General features: G+C 38.5%; 1 protein-coding gene across 1 annotated transcript in view; it reads right to left on the bottom strand.

Annotated features, from left to right (window-relative positions):
- Positions 1 to 22,740, bottom strand: part of MYPN (myopalladin) — a 52,904-nt gene that overhangs the window by 5,628 nt on the left and 24,536 nt on the right. The window contains exons 11-18 of the mRNA XM_005235153.3: positions 20,656 to 20,803; positions 8,391 to 8,612; positions 7,736 to 7,885; positions 6,724 to 6,803; positions 6,080 to 6,206; positions 4,354 to 4,561; positions 3,472 to 3,637; positions 1,090 to 1,223 (exon numbers count right to left, since the gene is read on the bottom strand). Coding sequence (XP_005235210.1) covers positions 1,090 to 1,223; positions 3,472 to 3,637; positions 4,354 to 4,561; positions 6,080 to 6,206; positions 6,724 to 6,803; positions 7,736 to 7,885; positions 8,391 to 8,612; positions 20,656 to 20,803 — 1,235 coding nt within the window. The remainder of the gene's footprint in view (positions 1 to 1,089; positions 1,224 to 3,471; positions 3,638 to 4,353; positions 4,562 to 6,079; positions 6,207 to 6,723; positions 6,804 to 7,735; positions 7,886 to 8,390; positions 8,613 to 20,655; positions 20,804 to 22,740) is intronic.

Genomic DNA, 22,740 nt, shown 5'->3' with positions numbered 1-22,740 from the left:
ATGACACTTTCAATCCCCCAACCCCATCCATTCAAAATAGCACAAAGAAAAATGATTTCTGTCACTCCCTTTAGTGTTTAAGACTTCCAGAGTCTTTAGAAAATATGGTTGACATCAGGCAGCATTTATGACTGTCTGTCTTCTTCCTGTTTGTACCTTGAATCCTTCATATGAAAATTTAATTTGTGTACGGAAACATTTAGATACCTAAGGAGTTATTTTTCATTTTACGTGACCTTTTCTGAATCAGACTGTCACCAGCCCTCTCTTGAACATTACATTACTATTGTCTATATCACCACAAGGTGGCAGAAAACTGACAAAGATGCACTGGTGACTTGTGGTTATCCCTGATAATTAATTGGATTTTCTTTAAAAAATGAGAAACACAAAGTTGAAAACGTGTTGGGTTTTTTTTTTTTCGTTTGAGGCTATGGCTACAATCCAAGAGTTTGTGGAATGTTTTCTTTTATTTTGCTGCTTAAGTGATCAAAGTACTCTCTTGCTCTAGATAAATTGTCTTCAACTATTACATCTTGCATAGATACAGAGTAATTAAATTATGTGCTGTAGTTCTTGAACTGGGCTGGGGCCTTCCATGTCCTAGACAAGCATACTAGATGCAAACTAGCCTCCATTAATTAGGCATAGTTTGCATAATAATGCTCCATAGAAGAAGGGGTCTGCTTCCTTGTGTGCGATTTATTGTTCCATCTCAGGTCAGGGCTGTAGCACAGGCATGTGTCAGAGGGAACAGAGTTAAGGTTCAGCTTGAATACATGTTGATTATATGCTTATGGGCCTAGGGAATTTGAAAGGTGGAAAATGGGAGCAGAGAATATTGTACAAAACTCCTCCTCTGTTTTTTGTCTTTACCAGCTTTTAAACTGATGCAGAAGAGCTAATCTGGCCATTTAGCTGTATTGTGATACCTACTTCTGATGGCCATATTAAGCTGTGGCCATGCTGTGACACTTAATTTCTATTCCATGTCAAAACCAGAAATGTATGGACTAAGAACTAGGTGAGGGCTGGGACCAATCAAAGAGAATAAATTCTGATTTGTTATATTTACTAGCCGACACTTACCGTATATGTCAAGTCTAGCAGTACAAGAGACAATACCAGCTTCGTTTTTTGCAGACAAGGTATACCAGCCAGCATCTGCTTTCTTGGCAGGTTGAATGAGGAGGCAGGCATACCCGGTTGTATCTTGATGCATACTGGGAAAACAAGTGTTTTGGAATTAGTATTTCTCAAGAGAATATCAACAATGTTGATGTTACAATATGTACATTAAATATGAAATAGGTAAGTTGTAACTTCTATTCTCAAAGAGGTAGCAGTCTAAGACATTTATAGTCAATAGGTTGGCTTTCAGTATGTCCTCAGCCAATGATCAGAGTAGCTGAAATCTGTTCTTGCTCCTCTCAGTTGTGCAAAGCCATGGTGTGACAGTGTGAGCTAAATTGTTGCTCTCTATGTGTTAATATTGGAATCGTTTATTGAATTCCAATGAACTAACCCCATGCAAAGCTGCCACACATACTGCATTTTTTCCTAGTTCAGAAGTTGGAAGAATAATATAACAAAATACCAAGAACATTTGTACAAAGCTGTGATATTTTTCACAACAGCAACCAGAACCAATCAGAAACTTTCGTATGGCACCCTTTTCCTTGAGAAACTGACTAAATGGCAAAATCTTAAAGATCTGTTCAGCCAACACTCTAAAAGAAACCTGCTTCATTATTCCCTCCTCTTCCTTGCTCTTCAGTGATCTAAGACCTTCTGGCTGCGATTTCCAGGAAAAACTGTTCAGTAGTATATCAGAGAACTGAGGCTCCTCTGCTCTTTAGGCTGTGGTTGGTCCTTTTTATCAACCCAAGTGTTTCCCTCATTATAAAGGAAGAGGTAGGGGATGAGCACATCGGAATACTTGAAGTTGCAGGAAGTTCTGAAATTTGAGGTTTTGTTTCCTTATGAACTGGAACGAAACATCAAACCACAGAATTTCATGTCAAGAGGACATTTTGTGCTTCTGACAGCTCTTAACAAAAAAGGGAACATTTACCCTTTGCTTCCTGCACTACATAATTTGCTGTATTCTGGGAGTGGGGTAGTACAGAAGTACAGATATGTTCATATCATGGTACAAAAAGGATCTCTTGGCTTCAGGCACAAAGATAATAGTGACGCAAGACAGGGACAAACAAGGACAGTGCTGTCCATTGCTCCTGTGTGTCTATGTGGAACAACTCAAAGCCTTGGAGTGGTCATGACAGGCTGAAATAGCAGAGGCGTTACAAGCCTTGTCAGCTCCTGGCATTGTGAGGTGTGGGAGGTTTCCCTTAGTCATTCCTTTGCTGAGCTCAAGCAAAAACTTGTTTTCTAATCTTCTGTGAAACAACTGGAAATGAGACATTTTTAGAGCAGTTGTTCATTTTGCATTAACTACAGTGTTTGCGTGTGTATAACTGTAATTCCTGAGAAAGTACCAGTACTTGAAATAAATCCCTGACTAATCTGCCTAGAGGCAGAGGAATAAAGGCTACAGGCTATAGAAGATCAGAGTCAGGTGGGCTTTTTGGAGAAGGACAGCAGTCCCTGAGTGGGGACAGGGAGACCACTGCAATATTTTTTCAAGTAGAAAGCTTTCCCTCATGATAGGTGTGCATTCATAACAAGTGCTGTTGTGGACCCAGTTTTCTTTACAGATAGCCTGCAGGGTATGCATGTGAAAATGTACTTCTGATCTCAGAGATCCAATGACTGCATCAAACCGTTAGTTGGAGCCAAGTGAAATAAAATATTAAAAATCAGTTTTATGCTGAAGTAGAAATCTTTAAGAAATAAACAAAATCAATTATTTCTCATTAATTACAGCCAGGCACATTATTTCATCAGCTTTTCTTTTGCAAAACCTAAAAAATAGTGATGCATTTGAATGGAAGAGGTGAACCCAAACATTGTTGTATTTTATAAGCATGGATCAAAGTCTGCCTGTTTGTCACCAAACTTTGTTATCAGCCTTTGTGTCTGACAGGCTAAATTCTATTATCCCGTGCTCTGGGGCATCCAAAACTCTGTTCTAACTGTTTGGAGTTTGAATTCATCCATAATTAGAACTAAACTGAGGGAAAAATAGTTCAGAGAGAGAATAAGGTGCTAAAATGCATTAAAATACCATATCATAGTATTGCTGATAAGAAGATGCATATGCTATATCAGGCCTATGGCCTGAGAGGTCTATCAGCACTCTCTGAAGCAGTGGTGTATTATGTTCCATGCCTTTATTCTGAACCAAGGGAATAGCTATTGTTCATCTCACAGTGAGACCTTTTTAAAACTTTATGTGGGTGAAAGAAGTTGTTTTAAGAAGACCACCACCTGTCCTTCTCACACAGGTTTTCATGGAAACGATGGGTCAAGCCACAAGAAACTCCAAGCGTGGGTATGATAGCACAGTACCTCATCCTCTCTCTGTTTGATGGGATGGTCTCGTTATCCTTCTTCCAGTAAAATATGGGGGGTGGCATTCCCACAACTCTGCACTCTAATCTGACAGGGTACCCTTCAGGAACACCACAGTTCTGAAGCTTCTCCAAAAACATGGGGGCTTTTTTTACTTCCTTTGCTGAAAAAAAAAAAAAAAGAATTATTGAACAACAGATACTTTATTCTTTGTTTTGCTTTGAACAGTATGGTAGTGCATGACCCAAAATTATTCCTGTGATATCAAAATAGGTTGTGAATTTTTAATGGGAAGTTGGAAGGAAAATGAAATGCCATGACATATCCTCTGTAAGGGAACATAAAGAAAATAATAGGCAGAACTGATGTTCATAAAAGATTGTATGCATATCTAATGGGTCTAAACATGCTACCATTGCAGGAAATTAATGCCAGATCTATGAATTTCAGTATTTCACATCCTTTAAGGCCTTATTAAAGAACAGTATGCAGATTTGTATTTTTCTATTTAAAAACATTTTTAAACTAATAAAATTTGGATTGAAATCTAGGAGACGTCAACATATATTATTAATTCAAACCCTAAGGGAGAAAATTTCTTGGGGAAAAAATTAAGAATGTCGTTTTGCCGAGACAGGAGAGGTAAAGTGATGATGAGACAGAATTCTTGCAGCCCTCTTAATAACAGGAGTTTACCTATTAACTGAACACCTGTAGGTCCATATCCTTCCATTAGATGAGTTTTACAGCTGTTAAACTCTCCTACTATCAGTGGATTAACTATTTATGTTCGTCTGTTGGGAAACTAAGTATGGTAAGTTTGAAGAAGTATGTAAAAATAACTTCATCATCGTGACTAGTTTTTCCAATTATTCTTACCTACAACAGTGAGTTCCAGACTGAATGAATTTTGTCCTGTTTTATTAGTGGCAAGGCAAGTGTAAGTTCCAGCATCATTTTGTGAGAGAGGATCAATAAGCAGAGAGTGAACTCCAGTCTCTCTGACCAGCATCTTGTGGGTGCCATCTGGTAGCACAGGTTTGCCGTTCAGAAGCCATGTCAGTTCTGGAGTTGGTAACCCACTCACCTAACAGACAGTGAAACAGCTAGAGACAAATGTCAAACTGACAAACAGATTTTAGTAAATTCATAGGTAAGCCTTTTTTTCAAATACCATCTGAATAATTTCAGAATCTAGAACAGAAAGATTTATTATTGTAGTTCTCAACTTCTGTTTTTCTGCTTAATTTCAAAAGGGAGAAGAACAGAAAACAAACAAGCAACAAAATCCCAAGAGAAACAAATACATGAAATGCCTACATTTTTCTTAGTCAGAAAGGAAGAAATTTGGTTGTATATCAGATTCACAAAAGATTCCTAATAATCTGCTAGTTTGGGTTTTTTTTAGTGCTGACTATAAATCAGAACCCTGGATCTAAACCACTACAGAGTTTTAGAGATGAAAAAGAGTTCTATACAAATGACTTTGTATTTCATAAAATTTGACGAAGAATGATATAGTTAATTGTACATGTTAAACTTACGTGCTTTAGAACACTACAGGTTAAGTATTTTTTAGAAACATTATTGGACTGTATTATAATCTTAAAGGTCTTTCCAATAGGTGGAAGTACTTACTCATGTCTAAAATTTTGCTTTCCAAACAACAGTCTGCAAACCAGAGAAAGATGGAAGTGGAACTTGCCTGAACGAGGGCTGCTGTCTTCCAGGTTTGTGTAATACCAGACATGCTTTAAGGTTTCACAGGCTCTGCCAGGATAGCAGAACTAAGAATAACCAAATTCTTTGGCATGCTCACTAGTAAACTTTACATCATAAATTGAGTAGTAATGAATCTTGTTCATCTTCAGGGCATTAACTTGTGCTTCAGAGCTTCTATCCTCTTCAGGATAGAGACATTCTGGAGCATGGAAGAGGTCTGTGTCAGTACTACAACCTTTGCTGTGCTACTGGGACACAGACTACCAAAATACATCGGAGCAGAAGGGTTTCTTAAAGCTGTTCAATAATAGATGTTCTCTGCATGTACTCTAACCTCTGACAACTCTCATGTCAGAATTTGAATCTGTAAATGGGAGTATTTCTGCATCTGTGCATGCTGGGGAAGCATAAAACGAACTGGGCTCTGTTCCCTCTTTTCAGGGAGTATTAATCTTCAGTAGTTCAGTCCAACACAATAGGAACATTTGTTGAACAGAATACAACATGCTGAATCCTCTCTTTCTCATGGTTTTGTGCTATTCTGGATTATGTTCAAGAATCTGATAATGGAGCAGAACTTCTGGAGTTCGGACTGACTGCTAAAGGGCATGGTGAACCTATGTAGTAATTTGAACAACCTTGTAAGGGAGCCTTCTATTTCTAGGGTTGTGTTTTCTGTGTTCTTCATTCCATATAGCATGTGTTGGAAAGAAATCCCCTGAATCAGCTCAGAGACAGTGGTAATAGGAAATAATTCTTAAACATAAAGCATTACAACTTTAACAGAAATTGTTCACGCGTGCAAATAAAGAACATGAAAACACCCAGCAATACATGCGCAGAGGTAGGGAAAGTGAATATGAGCAGAGGAAATAGTTAATACCTTACAATCCAACCTACAAAGTCGCCCTTCGTGTGCTACCATGTCACCTGGAGCCTGTAGAAAGTATGGCCTGAAAAAGCGTTCTTGAACTGCCTCTTTGTCTCCCTCTGGCACCCGGGGTCGTGTTCTGCAATACAAAAATTGCTTGTATATGTTTGGAAGTCAAACTTTTTCCCTAATACTTAAAAAAAGGAAGAAATTGTGGAAAAGGATGAACAGATAGCTTGAGTTAAATAAAAGGGTGGAAAGAAATTATCTGATTGTAATTTAATATTTGTATATTTTCTATTTAGAAAGATTATCAAAGTAACTATATCATGTAGTATTGTTGGATTCCCAAGCTGTCCTTCACTTCTTTTTGCTTTTTTGGCTAGATTTCGTCTTGCTAATCCATCCCTTGCCTTTCACTCCACTGCCACAGGCAAATGAAATAATACTTTACACTTAAAACTTCCCTGTATTTGAAGATGACCTTCAAAAATAGTACAATCGAGAAGTGACCTGTTGGGAGGGAACTGCTGCTATTTCCATTTTATGGCTGAGACCTGAGGTACAGAGTGCATTGAAGTACAGTAGCTAGTTATTTTAAATGCCTTCAATTAAGAAGCATAAAGAGAGTCTGAAGGACTTGTGTTTCCTTTTACCTGTGAGGCTGAATTGTTGATATTCGGCCCCGAACGGGGATACTCTGAACCATCAGGTGTCCTGAACAACTGATTCTCCCCTGAAAATCACAATGGAAACAGAATTAATAGTTGGTTAATAGCTCACTTCATGTTAAAGTATAAATATTTAACATTTAGAATGGAGTAGGATTTATTTTTATAAAGTAACTGAACTATAGTTTAAATATTACTTTTTCAAAGCAGATGTTGTTAGCATGTGGTGGAGTGCAGTTGAGGCAGGGGGTTCTTTGTGTGTCTAGAGCAGTGTGTTTCTCAGACTCTTCAAGGCTGTGGCAATGAATTTAGCAGTGGTGCTATGTAAAGCAGCTTAAACAGTGTCTGTCCCTGCTTGTTCATTCCTGCCACTGTGTCTCCACAGGTACTGTCTGCTAGTACCTTTGTACTAGCATACTTATTTATGCAGCAGCACAGAAACTGAGAAGTAGTTGGGCTGAAATATATTTCAGTAAAAAGACGAAATTTAAACTGGAAAAAGTTGCCTGATCTTCTTGAGTGTACTGCTAAATAGCTAAGCTAGCACGTAGGGTGAAGGAGAATGGTGTTAGGGGATGAGCCTATTTGCAAATCCACATCTTTGCATCCTAGATAAAGAATAATTGCATTTGATAACACCTCCAAATTTGATGTTTTTTTTTCTCCCCTGCTCTGTTATTTCTGCCTGAAATATCATGCCTGTCTTGTCAACACGTCTTGAAAGGTATCTATCAGCAGAAGAGCAGCAGGTCAGAAGATAGGGCGGGAGTTATTAATATGAAAAAATGTCCTTAATGATTGTAACTGGGATGTGTAAAAAAGGGGTGGTCTCATCATTATTCATTATATGGTTTTCTCTTCTATCCTCTGAAGCATCTGATTTTTTTATACAGTCAGTACTCGATGTCAGACTAGGTGGCCCAATCTATGTTCTTATTAACATATATTAGAAAGACATGAAAGAAGCATTTTTGTAGAGGAAATCAAAACACCTTACTTGTGGGTTTGCAGCCATAATTGTGTAGTTGCCGTCATCATCATTAGTAGAAGCTTCAATATGTAAAGAACATGTTCCATCTTCTTCCCTGTTCATTTTGAAATGCTTGTTCTTCTTTGAAATCTGCTTGCCATCCTTGAACCAGTATACCTGTAGTGATCAGACCCCCCCACTGACTTAACACTTGCTCTGTAGTGGAAGAGTGACTAGAAAAAATGTAGATAAGAGCATGACATAAGTTGATCAATTGCTGGTAAAATTTTAGATTATAAAAATCACAGGTCAGTTACAGTGTGAAATAGAATGATTCCTGGTTGAACTCAGAAAGCTGTGTATCTCCTTCACATAGCTGGGCTGTTACTGGTTATCTCAGATCAGTTCTCATCTTTCTGAGAAGTTAATTTTTTGGGGGGTTATGAAGTTCTGTTTCTCTTGGAGTCAGGAGGCTGTGAGGCAGTCCATACAGCAGATCAAGGCCTGATATGTGCTCAGAAGCAGATACTGTTATTTTGGAAAGCAGGAGGGAAATAATTTGTTTTAGAGCTCTCTCCACAGAGCCGTGTTTTTAGGAGCGAGACTTTGCAGAGGGATGCGTAGAAAATAGCAAGTAGTTGTTTTTTTATTTTTTTTACTACTAACAGTGAGAATGACCTACCTTGGGAACAGGTATTCCGACTATTTTGCAAGTGAATGTAATAGGAGATCCTTCCATTACCCGAAAATGCTTGAGTCTCTTATCAAATATCGGTGCTATGTATTTGCCTGTAGGGATTTCCTCGTGTTGGACTTCATCGTCTGATTCATCCACTGGGGTACGTTCAAGGCGAAATTCTATTTCATTCATCAGTCTCTGTTCAAAGCTTGAAATCCTGTATTCCTGCAGAGTGAGAAGGGCACAGTTCTGAACAAGACGAGTCGTGTTCTGTGGTATTTGCAGTCATTTGTGCTTTTAGACTAATTCTAAAATGAGTGAAAATGAAAAAGCCTACATAAACTAGGACATATGGAAACAGTCTGAATTTGGTCTGCAGGCACAGATTCTCACTGCATCTTAAGTTTGCAGAATGCAACTAATGAAACTGAGTTTTTTCAAAGGCAGCTGAAAAATCAAATGTAATTCCTCTAAGTTCTTACAGAAAACCTATACTGTTGTACACTGTTGATCAAAAAAAATACCAGATTTTTGAGGAATTTATGTCCAAATATTACTCACCTGCTAATTATAGAAATGAATACTGCTATATATTTCAATTCAGAATTAAATAAGGAAATGATACGTACTAAAATAGAAAGCTAGGAAGAAAGTGAAATATTTTCAGAGTAATTTATCTTCAGGTTAAAACTTGACTGGATTTTTAACTGGTGTAACTGAGAAAGCAAAACACACCACGTTTAAATCCTTAGGAGATTAAACAGATGATGCAAGAAAACCAGTATATTCCTACATAGATGACCATTTCCAGATAGTTTGATGTGATTAGGAGCCTCCCCCTAATCCCTTGAAGTCAATTAGAAACCTCTTGTTACTTAGCTGTTTTGCACGAGAATGTCTCTTGTCTGGACCAAGAGGCGTTTGACCAAATGTCTTGCCTGTGACATGTGAAGCTTCAGACCAGCCAGCTTCAGTTTTTGACACCAAACCAGTGTTTATCCTGGGCATGGTGCAGCACCACAGATGCACCTGAATGTTTTTTTCTGGTAGCAGGTGCTGCCTAGCTACACTACCACAGACGGCTGCAAGAATAGCTCACTTAAGTAATTTTAAACTGTCTTGTGGGGAAGCTTGTATTACCATATGTAGGCCCGTAGCAGTAACCAAATCAGTTTGCTCAGACCTGGATTTATGCAGTTTCTAAGTCCAGAGCTTGCTTTCCTCCTTCTATTGAAGGGCACTGACACCTCTGAAAGCAGGCTTATGTTTTATTCTACTTCTGTGGGAAGTTTGGGTTTTCAGAATCTCACTTTGTCAGATAGTTATTACAGTGGGTTTTGTTACTGTGTTATAGGAAGGAAATGATCTGTGGCTTGAAAGAGAAATGCTTGGGCAATTCCAAAAGTGTAATTCTCATTTTAAAAATAGAATTTTAGAAATTGATGAATAGTAAATAAGGATGTAGCCTGTCTTTAGATATTTATTCCATTTGCTGAAAAAAACAAGGTTCAGAAAATGCATCTTGTCTGAAATCTTACAGAAAGTTGATTAAAGAACCAGCACAAATCCCAAGTCACTGGGACTTACATCCCTGATCATTTAGAAATTCCATCATACTGCTGATTATGCTCTTGACCAGTAGTTCCCAAACAGTAAGGAGCAAAGATGGAGAGGCAGCACGAAATTTTAGCTGGCAAAGACTTCTGATCTCTTGAGGAGACCAAAGAAACAGAAGTAGCCAAAGGTTGAGAGGTTACAGGGGAGTTTTGAGAAGACAGGGATCTCTGAGACTGGGGGTGAGAGGAGGAAAATGTGGCAGCCACAAAGTAGAAAAAATTGGAAATTGCCATGGTGGAATAAATGCCCTGGTAATATCTGACTTTGGCACTGTAATGGTAGATGTTATGTATTGGTCTCTTCATCTAAAATCTTTTGCGGGGGGGGGCGTTGCTGTAAGGTCAGCTCCAGTAAAGATTAGCTATGGTAGGAAAAGTCAGACAACTCAGAGTAGGGAGGAAAGGACTTTGATGAATGAACTCTCTTGACTGGAAATTGAGTCCTCCTTCCAGTCCTCCCTTCTCTGATGCTGCAGGGCTCTTCCTTCCACGCAGCTTTGGAGCAGTGCCAGCAAGTACAAGGTAACAGGAGTGTTCACAGGGAATTTAGGTTCCTGGGTCTCCCCCTTCAAGATACCTTCCTTACCTTTAACACTCCCTCCACTCTGACAGGGACAGTCTGCTGTCTGATACTTTCTTCAAAGGTACCACTGCAAGTGCAGCTTTGCCAGGCAGGAGTTTTTGAGCTTGCAGTCTGTAGAAGTGTGGGATACATGGCCCCAAGGCAGGGAGCCAGCCACTAGATGGTATCACCCACTTTCTTAGTTGGCTTTGTTTGCTCTGTAGGCTGGCCAACAGCTGGTGTCAGCAAACAGCCTTATAAAGTTTCATCTTGTTGAGCTTTTTTTCTTTCACACAGCATGTCTCAACAAATCACTTTGATAGATCAAATTCTAATCTCAGTTAAGCCAGTGTAAAACCAGAGATCCTCTCATTTCTGACTAACCAAAGCTATCATTTTTCCATGTGGATGGCAAGAGCTGGTTGTGCTGTTCCAAGGGAAAGTTAAGCAATCAGTCTTATACCCTTGATACTGAGAAGAGGCCTGTGTGTTTTTAGGAAGGAAGAATCAACAAAAATCAGGGAGTGACTGCTATGTTCTAAGAAGCAGCCGTGTCACCAAAATGTACTGTAGTCATATTTCTGGAGTCTCCCATAAATTAAGAAATTCAAACCTAAATGCTTCGTTGCAAGCAATGTACTGAAGAACATATTTGGAGTTTTGTTTTCCTTCCAGTTCTTTGAGAGCTTTCAGTGGTTTCCTTCATGTTGTTTAGGTAGTTCTTGGCAGCAGAGAGCAAGATCTGTGGCAAAAAAATTAACCTACTGAAAAAGGATTACCTTGAGTGTCTGGATTTTCCAGTAGGACCTGAAGATACTACATGTAATTCTTCTAAGAATGAAATAGTTTTCAGGGATTTCACATGCTGTGTGGCCTTTGGAAGTGTGGAGGCTAATTGAAGATTAATTAAGCTGGGGTAATCTCTTCCCTTCCTTCCCTTTCCGTGATCTAACAATTTGTCATATGAATAAAGGTCAGGGCAACATACCAAGTATGGCACAGAGAACCTTATTCCTGTTTAAACATGTTGCTGTTTATTGTATAATGATGCTCTCAAAAATTATGTAATAATTTCTGGATGTTGGTTATATGACAGAATAATTATGAAGCTAAATACACTCTTTTGTATACCTGTTTCTAATTTCTCATATTTGAGCACTTTTGAGCACTGTTATGCTCTTTGTAAAGATAAGCCATTTTTCAAGTGTTTTGTATGTTTAGAGGGCAACAGGGCTGATGGACAGAGTAGGCAGTGACTCACAAATCGGTTATCTCAGAATCTAGACACAGTAAGTCTGTGAAGAATTTTTAGTCAAAGAGGGCAATTCTGAACTCAGATTAGAATAAAATGAGTGGGTATGAAAAGTGTTAAGACTTCTCAGAATCAGATAGCAACCTGAAGGCAGTAGTCTAGAAGGCTAAAAATTGGAAGAGTGCTTTTTGCAAGAGCCAAGACCTTTTAGTTTAGTGCAATGTAAGAAAGAACAAAGGAAGAAAAAGTAGGCAGCCTGCATCTGCTCTCTCATACAAAACTGTTAAATCTACATAATCTAGAAGTCAGCAGACCAGTTATTTACTGCCCTGTGAACCTTACCAATAGGTAACATCATTCTTTTACGGTATTATATAAATCTGCCACTGGACTATCTCAGTTGTATCGCATCTTCAATTTTACTGAGCTATATGCATGTCTCACTAGACCTGTGAAGTCTGAATGTGATAACTTTTTTCAGAATGACCTAACTAATCTCTACATCAGAGTTTTCTTACCTCAATTTCCTGGTGACTGTGTCAAAGCAGGTTTTGGAAATGAAAATTGTGAATGACAAGAATAATGTTTCAAATTAAAAAGGCAGTATTGTACTGTTAATATATCCTCACCTGTATATAGTTGAAGACTGGGAAATCACTGTTTGGTCCCTGAAATCAGTTTTTCATCTTACGGTGTTCTCTAGCAGAGGGAGGTAATGGGGCTAGGAAGGCATTACTGTTATACTTTCAAGGCATCACATTAATGGGTAAGATGTTGACTCCAGAACAAAATGCTACAGAGTGGAGTTAAAAGGCAATGAAATACTGCAAGCTAATGGGAGGGTCCAGTATTATTTATAGATAGTTGAGTTTAGTCAGTAGTTTTTCATATTGATGTTTTTCCCCCCCGATTCACTGCTGTCCAAAAGAAGTCATGGTATGTAATAAGAAATGAATAGTGTAGTATTGCTGTAGCCGTGATGGCCTACAGATGAAACCAAACAATGCTGATAGAGACAATTAACATCTTTTATTTCCTCTTCTCAAAAGGTACAGGTTTGTCTTAAGTTACCAACTAACATAAATCAAACTTTGAGCAATTGTTTTCAAACTGTCATTAACCTAATGTTTCTTGCCTCTGTTTTAGATCTGAAAACATTTTCTGTGAACAGTGTATCATTTTTTCCCTGACTGATATGTTGAGGATATTAACTTACAAACTTAACTTTGTTAAGAAATATAGGCAGTTCTTTTTCAAGTATCTGCTTGCAGAAGAAATATGATAGAGGAAGGAATGCATTGCATAGGGACACTTTTAAGTTAATCATAGACAGGTTTTCTCTTACATTTCGTGAGTGCATGTGGCTCTGGATATATGGGCACACGCAGAAGAAAGGTATAAAACAAAAATAGCAGTTTTTCAGAACAAGTGCGTATTGCTGCACTATCAACACTGGGCTATCATTACCAATGGCTGCTTCTCTGCCAATGGAAGCCACAAGAATCATTGTGTTTCCATGCAAACACAACAGTCTCTGGCCAGCAACAGTGCACGCTGACTGCATGTGTTTGGACTGTTCGTTTTAAGGAGTTATATTCAAAAATACATTTTAAATTAGAAAATATTGAAGTTAGGGTTCCCACAGTTCCAAAGTGTTGCCTGTGTGTTGTGCTCATACTTCAGTCTTTTGTCTTTCTAAATGTGTTGTTTAGTGTGCATATGTATGCTTATATAAATTTACACACAAACCAACAAGACTAAGTTAACATTGCTGTGAAAATTTTAACACCAACATACATAGACTGAAGGTGTTATACCAAACTTATGAAAAACAGAAATCTCTGAAGTAAGTGGAATTACACTGTTATATAGAGAATATAACCTTGGATGGGTTTTTTGCTAGTTTGGTAGTTTGGTTTTGTTCCAGGATTAGCAAGAACAGAAGATAGTTAATAGTTAATACGGCTTTCTGAAGAACTGTTTTTATCACATAAGCCATAAAATTATTTCTGAATGTGGTTACATAAGTAGAGTAGGGCAAAGTGTTTGCGGTTGTGGTTCAGACAAGTATTTCGTAAAGCATCACACAAAAAACAAGTCAGTGTGATCACTGGGTACAATGTTAAAACTAGGCTGCAGTTCAGTGTACTGAGGACACTAAGGGAAAGAGTACAAAGGTTCAAGCTCTTTTTTGGGTCAAAAATGTAGGGTTCCAGCTGCTTTTTGGCAGCTTTCCTGGAACATGAAATTTGTACAGACAGGAGTTCACACACTTGTTTAAGATAATTAAATTGTGCTATCTCCCAGTTAGGAAACTGTAAAATTAAGGTTCCTGTCTAGAGGTGTAAATATTCTGTACCAATTAGAATATATAGAATACATACATATGTGTTATAATTGTATATTATTATCTATAGCTATATATGCTAAGTAGACTGCAGCTTTTGAAACCTGGATATTTCACATACATGCATTACCAAAAGGGGAATAGGCAGTGGTGGTTGCATTAAATTATCAGGGTATAGCTGGAAGGGTAAAAGACTTAAAACGGACCAGAGCAAAGCCAGGAAACCTGCTGGTGAATATGTGTCTTAAGCAGTTCTGGACCATTTTTCTCTAGTCATTAGTAGCACTTTATAAGTGAGCTGTGCGGCATTATTGCCACAGAGACGTGTAGCATATTCAGTATATGATTTCACAGTGTAGCTGAACCAGTTTAGTTGCCAGCTTGTTGTAGCAGCAGCATTCAACTGCTTCCCTCCCTGCTCATATTCACTTGCTCCCATACATCCCTCCTGCCATCACTGGCGCTCATCTGATCCCACAGTGATCTGTTCTGCAGGACTCAGCTAGAAGAAAGTTATCTGTTCTGCAGGACTCAGCTAGAAAAAAGTTAACTCAGAAGGGGGGTGGGGGGGAAGTCAGACAAGTTCTAGTGGAAATTTGGGGCAGATGGAGAAGTTACATGCAACTTCTCTTCTGGGGAGTTGCTAGCCTTTGCATTGCCTTGGAAATAATGTAGGGTGCTGCTGGATAGTTGTAATTTGACCAGTATGGTGAACAAAATCCATGCAAGTCTTGTTGAAGGTACAGATTCACATTGTTTTGTCTCTGGCCCCATCACCATCATTTTTTGAGCACCCTTGAGGGCAGGGCTGTTGCCTGCATTTTACATATGAAAAAATGAGGACTAAAGAAGCTGAGTGACCTTGTTAAGTTAACACAGAAAATCTCTGACAGGCCAGAGAGTTGGATCACGGTCTCCTAGATCTTGACTCAAATAATCTATTTCCTGGGCCATACCGCTACCTGTGAACCTTTTGGCAAAAAGGGAATTTTGTAGACTGTAGTAATTCCTGTAAGTTTCTAAGCACCTTTGTGTGTGAATATGAGTTCTAAAATCCTGGATCTGTTGAAGTTAAAACCCGTCTTGCTGTTAACTTTAGCAAGATTCAGATCTTAGTGAGAATACATGCTAACAGTTAGTAGAAGTTTGTCGCATCAAAATAATCTGATGTTAGCATAGTAACCCATTGAAATTACCACAAATAGAAAGACTAGAGGAACTTCATTTGAATGTCAATTTTCATATACTGTATAAAAACATAATTCTCTTTGTCACTCATTACGACCTGCAGATGAATTTCCCAATTTAATCCCAGTTTTGTAACTTTTACTAGATTGGCTTTTTGACAGTTGTTCTAAATCCAGTTGACAGTTTATCTAAGAATCTGGCATTATGTTGCATCTCAGTGTCTGTTTCCAAGCTGTAACACTCCTTGGCTTCAAAGTTCAATCTGGGCTACTCAGAGTGAAATAATGTGTGTAGTTTGGATTCTCACTCCTTCCTCTCCCCTCCCTTCCCTGTCAGTGGTCAGAATCAAAAACCAATAGATCCAACATGTTGCTTTTCTTCACTTATGTCCTGTGAAGAGGTATTACTGAAGTGACTTATTTCTTGCAGATGAATTACGTTGGGCCATTTTAGGTGGCACAAGACATGAATATCATGCTTTCCAAATGTAAACGCATGAAACACATCCAAATGCAAACAGTTGAAGAGTCTAGCAACTCATCTGTGTACACAGCTAGACAATGTTTGAAATATGGTTCAGCTCAGTGATTGAGCAAGAGGAAAACAGAAGAGAAAGCAAATGAGGTTTGCATCTCCAGCTCCCACAGATTTATCAGCTAGAGTGAGTGGCTTAGGAGTGTGTGTGAAAGCATGAGGAGCTCAGGTTCCCTTTCCTAGGTGGTGGGTTCTGCAAGCCAGGATCTTTACCAGGAAAACCTGTCTGTACTTCATTGTTGATTAGACCTAGGTCTTGAGAAGACAGCCACAAGTGGTTGTTCAGTTGTTCATTCCCACAGTTTTATACCTATTAATACCAAGATTTGATAACTTGTCTTGGTCAGGTTCTTAAATCTTTTCTCATTTGTAGTACAGAGCAAATGAGCTTTGATGTGGTTTAATTCCCATCCTTGGTCAAAAATTGCCTACATTTGCTGACCTTTGAGATGTGATGTGAAGCTTAGTTTTGAGCAAGATTTTTGGAGTGATTGACTTAAGGGTAATTCTTGTGCTCTGGGCAACAGAGTTCTTGGTGGTTCTTGGGACCTTTCTGAGGCTGACTGGTTAGTATGGGAACTGCGAGGAAGTGATTCTGTTTGATCAGTGTTGAGGTGTTAATGGTGATGTGGCCTGTGTGATGAGTTGAGTTCTCCATATGACTTTACAAGCCATGGATTTTAATGATCTAAAAACTTTTGGACAAACCCTGCATCTCTTCTGTTCTGAAATCTTGTTATAGAGTATTCCCTAGTAAAAGTAAAGAATGTTCATGTGAGGGCTGTGCATAATTTTCTAAACAGCTGTAGGTTTACTCTTTGTCCTAAAAATAAGGCAGTGACCATGCTGCTGTCTGGGTCTTACGTAAGACACAACCAACTAGCATTGCCACATGATATTCTTCATAGTAAATGACACAGATATGTGAGCACAGTTTGTAGTTCTTATAAACAAAAGGTATATACCAGGCCCAGGTACTTAAATCTCCTTTGCTTTATTATTGCACAGTTAATTCTTTTATTACTGTACAGGATTTTGAGGTTTAATTACCTAATTTTCCTATTATATATTATTTGTATAGCAAAGTTTTGAGGCAGTAATATCATTCATTTCTAAGTTCTGCCTGTAAAACTTAATTTCCTCTATAAATAGTCCCATTGGTGAAGCCTGTAAATGTTTTCAAATATCAGGGCAAGAGAATCAGTTTGCATTACACGTTTACACTTTTGCCAAAATCCCCTCAAATTCTCTGTCTGCCCTTTCCTTCCCACACATCTTTTTGTTTCTACATGACATAGTCCAACTGAACATTACCAAGATACTTTACTTTGTAAGTAAGTTAAAAGGCCCAGTGGACTAGGTGACAGGTTTGGGGAGGCAGAGATAACACTGGCTGTGCTCTTCTTTCACCAAATGGTGCAGTAGCCCAGACGCTCACAGAGGTTATGAGACTTGGATGCTTTGTCTCACAGAATTTCAACGTGTTTCCAAGAGGAAGCTCTGAGCTCCATGGTAGTAAAATATTATGGGAGTAGAGATGAGTGGGGAGGGAAGTTCTTTGTCCTTCTTACCCTCTTTTACTTTGCAGAAACATTGAAACATACACTGTAGCAAGGACAAGAATCCAGGTGTTTGTCCTAGTTCCTAGGCAGGAGAGTGGCTCTCTTTTTCTCTCTCTCTCTGTCTCTGTTTCTTTTCTCCGACACAAACTGGAAGAAAGCTTCCTCAAACATCCCTAACCATTAAGGTGAAATGCTATCTGAAGTGTCCTGCTAAAGGAGGGCCTGTTCCACACTGCTTGAAAGTCTCTAAGTTTTATTCGTTGAGTTGGAGAAGGTGAGAGAAAGGCTCAGGTATCATTTTACGGGAGCTGTTTTGAAAGGTGGAATTTCCAGGTTTTTATCCTGCTGATAAAGAATGCCTAATTATTTGTGCAGCCTGGGACAGCACCAACAGTACACATTCCCACTGGCAAGGGGTTAGGCTGTCCTTACAGGAGTTAAGAGTTATGAGTTCAACTGTTTTCAGGCCAAGGAAGAAACTGAGTTGTCTGCTATATGTTGGGATTTGTCCTGACCTCTTCCTGGAATTGCATAAAGCTAATCCTCATCTGGTATGTCTTCTGTTTGAAAGAACTGAGCAAATCTGACTGAAGACACTTTGTATAACTGAACCACATTTGTTTCAACACTCCTAATTGTGATGAAATCTCACCTGGCAATATAGCATACTACCATCTGCATAAATGACAGGTGTCTTTTTTTTTTTCTTGTAAAAATGGCAGCTTGTTATTTCACGTACTTGATCAAAGCTTCATCTAGAATCTTAGCAAAATCATATTTGTATTTCTGTCAGCACTGTGTGATTATCATAGCTGTGGAAGACCAGAGACTAATCTGTTCTGTCTCATGCAACATCAGCAAAATTACCAACTGTGTTCTGATTCTGGATTTCTTTATTGTTGGTGATGAATGATGTACTGGATGAACCAGAAGGAGTACATCTGGATCATTAGATGTCATGCTGACTACACAGTGCTGACACTTAGGAAAATCTTGACTTGTAAGCTAAACACGTTTCATATGGAAGTCAATGATAGATAATAAATAGAGCACCAGGATGTAAATCACTTATGTTCATTACTGCACTTTACATAGTAATATAAGACAATACCAGTACTTTAAGGCACAGACTTGTCATCTGCAGCTTTCATTCTGGATGATCCCTACATCCTCTGCAGGTACTGTAAATGAGACCAAATGCTGCTATTGAAATATGGGGCTACAATACAATTCTCTAAATAAAAATATGCTGTAGGACACCATATAAAAATACACTATATATAGAAGGAATTTTAAAAATAGCATGTAGAAAATACAAGGAAGCCAACACTTTGAGATTCTTGTTGGATGCTGTACTTCATTATGCAGTGATGTCTCACAGAGTTGCATTTGTAGTTACGAGAAAGCGAGTAAGAAGCCCTTTCCTACCATTATAATTTAATGCAGATATGCTATATATAGCATGAAAATGTCTCCTTTTTAATTGTGTTAGCTATAAGAGGAAAAACCAGAACAAAATGTATGGGTGTGAATCCAGCACTCCTACATACTATTCTCACAATGTTGATTGTTTTAATAACAGCAAATAGGAATTTTGGAAAATACTATGCATCTTCTCATCTCTTTAAATAATCACTGCTTTCATTGAGGAGAAAACTCAGACTTAATTTGCTGGAGTCAGTCAGAGCAGTGGTATTCCTGGGCGTGGAAGAATAAAATCAAAAGTGATTAAAGGTGGGAACTGAGGGAAAAATGAGCAATCTTTTATTGAGCAATCCTAAAATTGTTTTCTAGTTCATTATCATTGGCATTCTAATTACCATAACAATTAGAGATGTGCCAGCTTTGAAGTTTTTCAATGTTTGGGGGATTCGGGAATCTAGATTTTGGTTTGGTCTCATACAGAATAACAAGTAAGTGTATAAATAACTTTTGCTGTCAGCAGATAACTTTGACACTACTAGTGATCATTGTTTCTAAAGGGGTTATCATGCAGTTAACTCGAAAGACTGATTGGTATTTCACAGTAGCTCTCTAAATAATTTGTCTTGCTACCATAGCAAGTACAAATTGTAACACTTGTGATTCATCTGCAAAATGTACTGCTTGCCAGTTGTTTTACTCAAAGTGCTTTGGCAGCGTGATCTCTCAGAAAGAAAGGTCAATGGCAAAATTAAAAAAACAGGGATTATACTGCAGTTGTCCGCAGAGGGTAATTTGCTCCAGAGACTCCATGGCTTTTTGCTTATCTTTGCGTGTTCTCTGTCAGAAGGGCTAACAGACGTTATGAAAATTCCCTTGTTGATGACAGATCAAGGTAAACCATTATTTGCTGTGTTAAGCTTGAGCTGGCGGGACAGCTATGGAGGGCTTCCTGGCCAAGGTGAAGGTAGGATAGTGGCCTGCAGACAGAACAGCTATCTAGCAGTCCTTAGTGTGTCCTACTGTTATTCAAGGGCAGTTGAACCTGTTCTACAGTGATTTCAACCTTCAAAATATTATTTTCTTTTTTTATTTCTTCTTTAATTTCATAGACACTCTACAGATCCAGTGAATTTATTGATTCCAGTTAAGAATGAACTGATATTTAGTTCCTTGAACTTTGTAAAAGGCTTGTTATTTTGCTAAACTCTAATAATGCTAGGCCTGAAGTTTGGTGTATGCCAGTAACATGTACCAAAACCAGCTACCAAAGTCCCTGTCAATTCATACAAGAAGGGAGATCTGAAGGGAGATCTGGAAAAATAGGTTTAGTGCTAAAAATTGAATATCGCGTTTTAGTTCACCCAAAGTAAAACCAGAAACATTTTCTTAAACAATCTGATTACTTTACTCAATTTGTGTTAAAAATATACAGTGTATGAATGTGTGTGTACACAATGAGTTGAGCAACTGGTAAAGTGAAAAAATGAAATCCGATGTACAGAAGTTTCCATGAAAAGAAGTTTCACATTCCTACTGGTCTCTAACAGAGATTGTTAGAAATTAACAATGCTGCTCAGTCACAAAGTAAACCCTCTACAGCTGCATCCCCTCACACTTGGTATTTAAAGCTCCAGTTTGCTATTCCAAACCAGTACTTACCACAAAAGCTCACTTGGCAAAGCAGTGTAGCGGCTCAACCACACAAACACCTTTTGTTCCACAAGTCATAATACATGTCTTGTCATGAGTGAAATTTATTTTAATAACACTTGATTTTCTTACCTGCTGACTACTTTGTTGATTAACATCCTCTCTGAAATGCAGTTTTCTTTCCAGGTCCTTTACAAGTGCAGCTTTATTTTCACGAATAGAATCATCTGTTGCTAATGGCAGAGGCTTCAGATTTTTCTTTGTTAATCCCTGGATCGGGCTATTAAAAGAAAATTCTGATACTAACATGCAGCAACCAGTACGTATTTTTTTTTGTCACCTGTGTGATATGACATGTTACCCTTCAGTTGTCTGGGGGAACCTGTTATTTATTGATGTAGAGCCAAAGCACAATATGGGATTAGATTTTTTTTGGTACTGTTTTAATGATGCATCCTATTCCCATGCCAGTGAGAATTAAGGACACATCTTAAAGAGAATAAGCATTACAATACTATAATAAGCATTTGGGTTCCATTTATATTTATCCTGGAATAATGTCACTATGAATGCTAAAGAAATGTGTATAGGTGTTACCATAGGTATATAACTTGTACATTTTACTGTATCAGGCAATGATTTAAGAGTTAATACAATTTCTCATTGATCTTTATCTCACATCTTCACTGATCATTTACACTTGCCATGAACTTTTACTTCTTTCATTTCTCTCACCTTTTTATGACACCTAACATCAACAGTTCTTTTTATTTTTATATTATAGATGTAGTCTGTTTTATTTTAGTAAGGTTTGAAAATAGTTAAATTCTTAAATAAGACTGTCAGGGGACTGTGAGAGTGCACCGCTGAAGCACAGCAGCAGCGCACTACTAGAGGGTGTGCAATGTTCTGGTAGTTTACCAGAAGCTGGGATCATAATAACACAGGGGATCCAGGTAAAAGGCATAAGTGATGATTGCTGTGCAAGGTGTCTTCCTTTTGTGGCTCTGCAGACATGGTGTTCTCTCACTGATTTTGTAACCAGAATGAATATGATTGATAATGCTAAAAAAGGAAGCTGAAACTTCATTAGATATTCACAGATTAGCACAGAAATTGTCCAGGTTCCTTCCTGATCTTTTGTGCCCTCACTTTGATTCTCTCCCATGTAAAGATCTAAATTTGAATCTCAGCACAAAGAGCTGTAGTTATGTGGGAATTCAGCTCTGGGCTGGGACCCAGGAAAGGTGAAATGGATAAAACAGTATTTAACTACTCTACCTGGCAGGCGTATTGTAAGGATCTATTTGGAAATGCCAGTACAGCAGTTAGAAAAAGTAAAGCACCTGCAAGGGTTAAGTGTCATTAATGCAAAGAGAATAGGGCTTGAGCACTTGCGCACCAGCTCTGAAGGGGAGGAAGGGGAGTGGATGAGTAGTAGCAGTTGATCTTTTGCTTGCTGTTGCAGTGTTGTGAGAGCAGGCTGAAGGCTTGGGTTGGGTATTGTTAAAGCCTTCACTGTGAACCTTGGAACTTTATTATGTGTGCCTGCCCATGATGCCAGGCCATGAGGGCCTCCAGGCATGTGCCACAGAGTGATGGCAATTATGTGGCTGTGCTGGGCAGCTAGGAAGTCTGTGCGCAGGAGTGCAGTAATGGTTTGAAGGCAGGCTTCTTGGCACACACTGGTGAATGTTGTTTATACAGGGACACTTTTTTCTAATTATAGATTGCTCGATGTAGTATCAGCAGGATAGTTGGGAGATTGTGACTTACGGATGGCTATCACTACCTTGAAGTGTACCATTGGTAAAAAGGTGAAATAGTCCTCACTTTGTGCAGGATCTGGAGTTCTATGGATAAAAAGTGGTATCAACCTACCGGTGCCAGCCATGCTAACGTGGTGCTCACGTAGCCCACAAAAGGGATATTGATTTAAACTCCACTAGTAAAGAAGGAACTCTCAAGACCACAGCCTTTCCCATACATCATCATCCTTATCTGCTCGTATGGTGGTGAAATCATGGCGGCTGTCAATTAAAATATTTATGTGCAAACCATTAACTCTCCTGAGATTTTTGGGGGGACTTTAAATAGAGAAAGTGTTGCAACCAGAAAAATATCTTTACATAAGTTATTTCTTAGATTTACCTGGACTAAGAAATAACTTATATTATGAGGTACCTTTCAGAACTTTACTTGTTGCTGACAATAGAT

This window comes from Falco peregrinus, chromosome 1 (assembly GCF_023634155.1).
Source record: "Falco peregrinus isolate bFalPer1 chromosome 1, bFalPer1.pri, whole genome shotgun sequence".
In the NCBI taxonomy this organism is placed as follows: Eukaryota; Metazoa; Chordata; class Aves; order Falconiformes; family Falconidae; genus Falco; species Falco peregrinus.
Note: the sequence above shows the minus strand (reverse complement) of the source record. Positions and strands in the feature narration are given on the sequence as shown.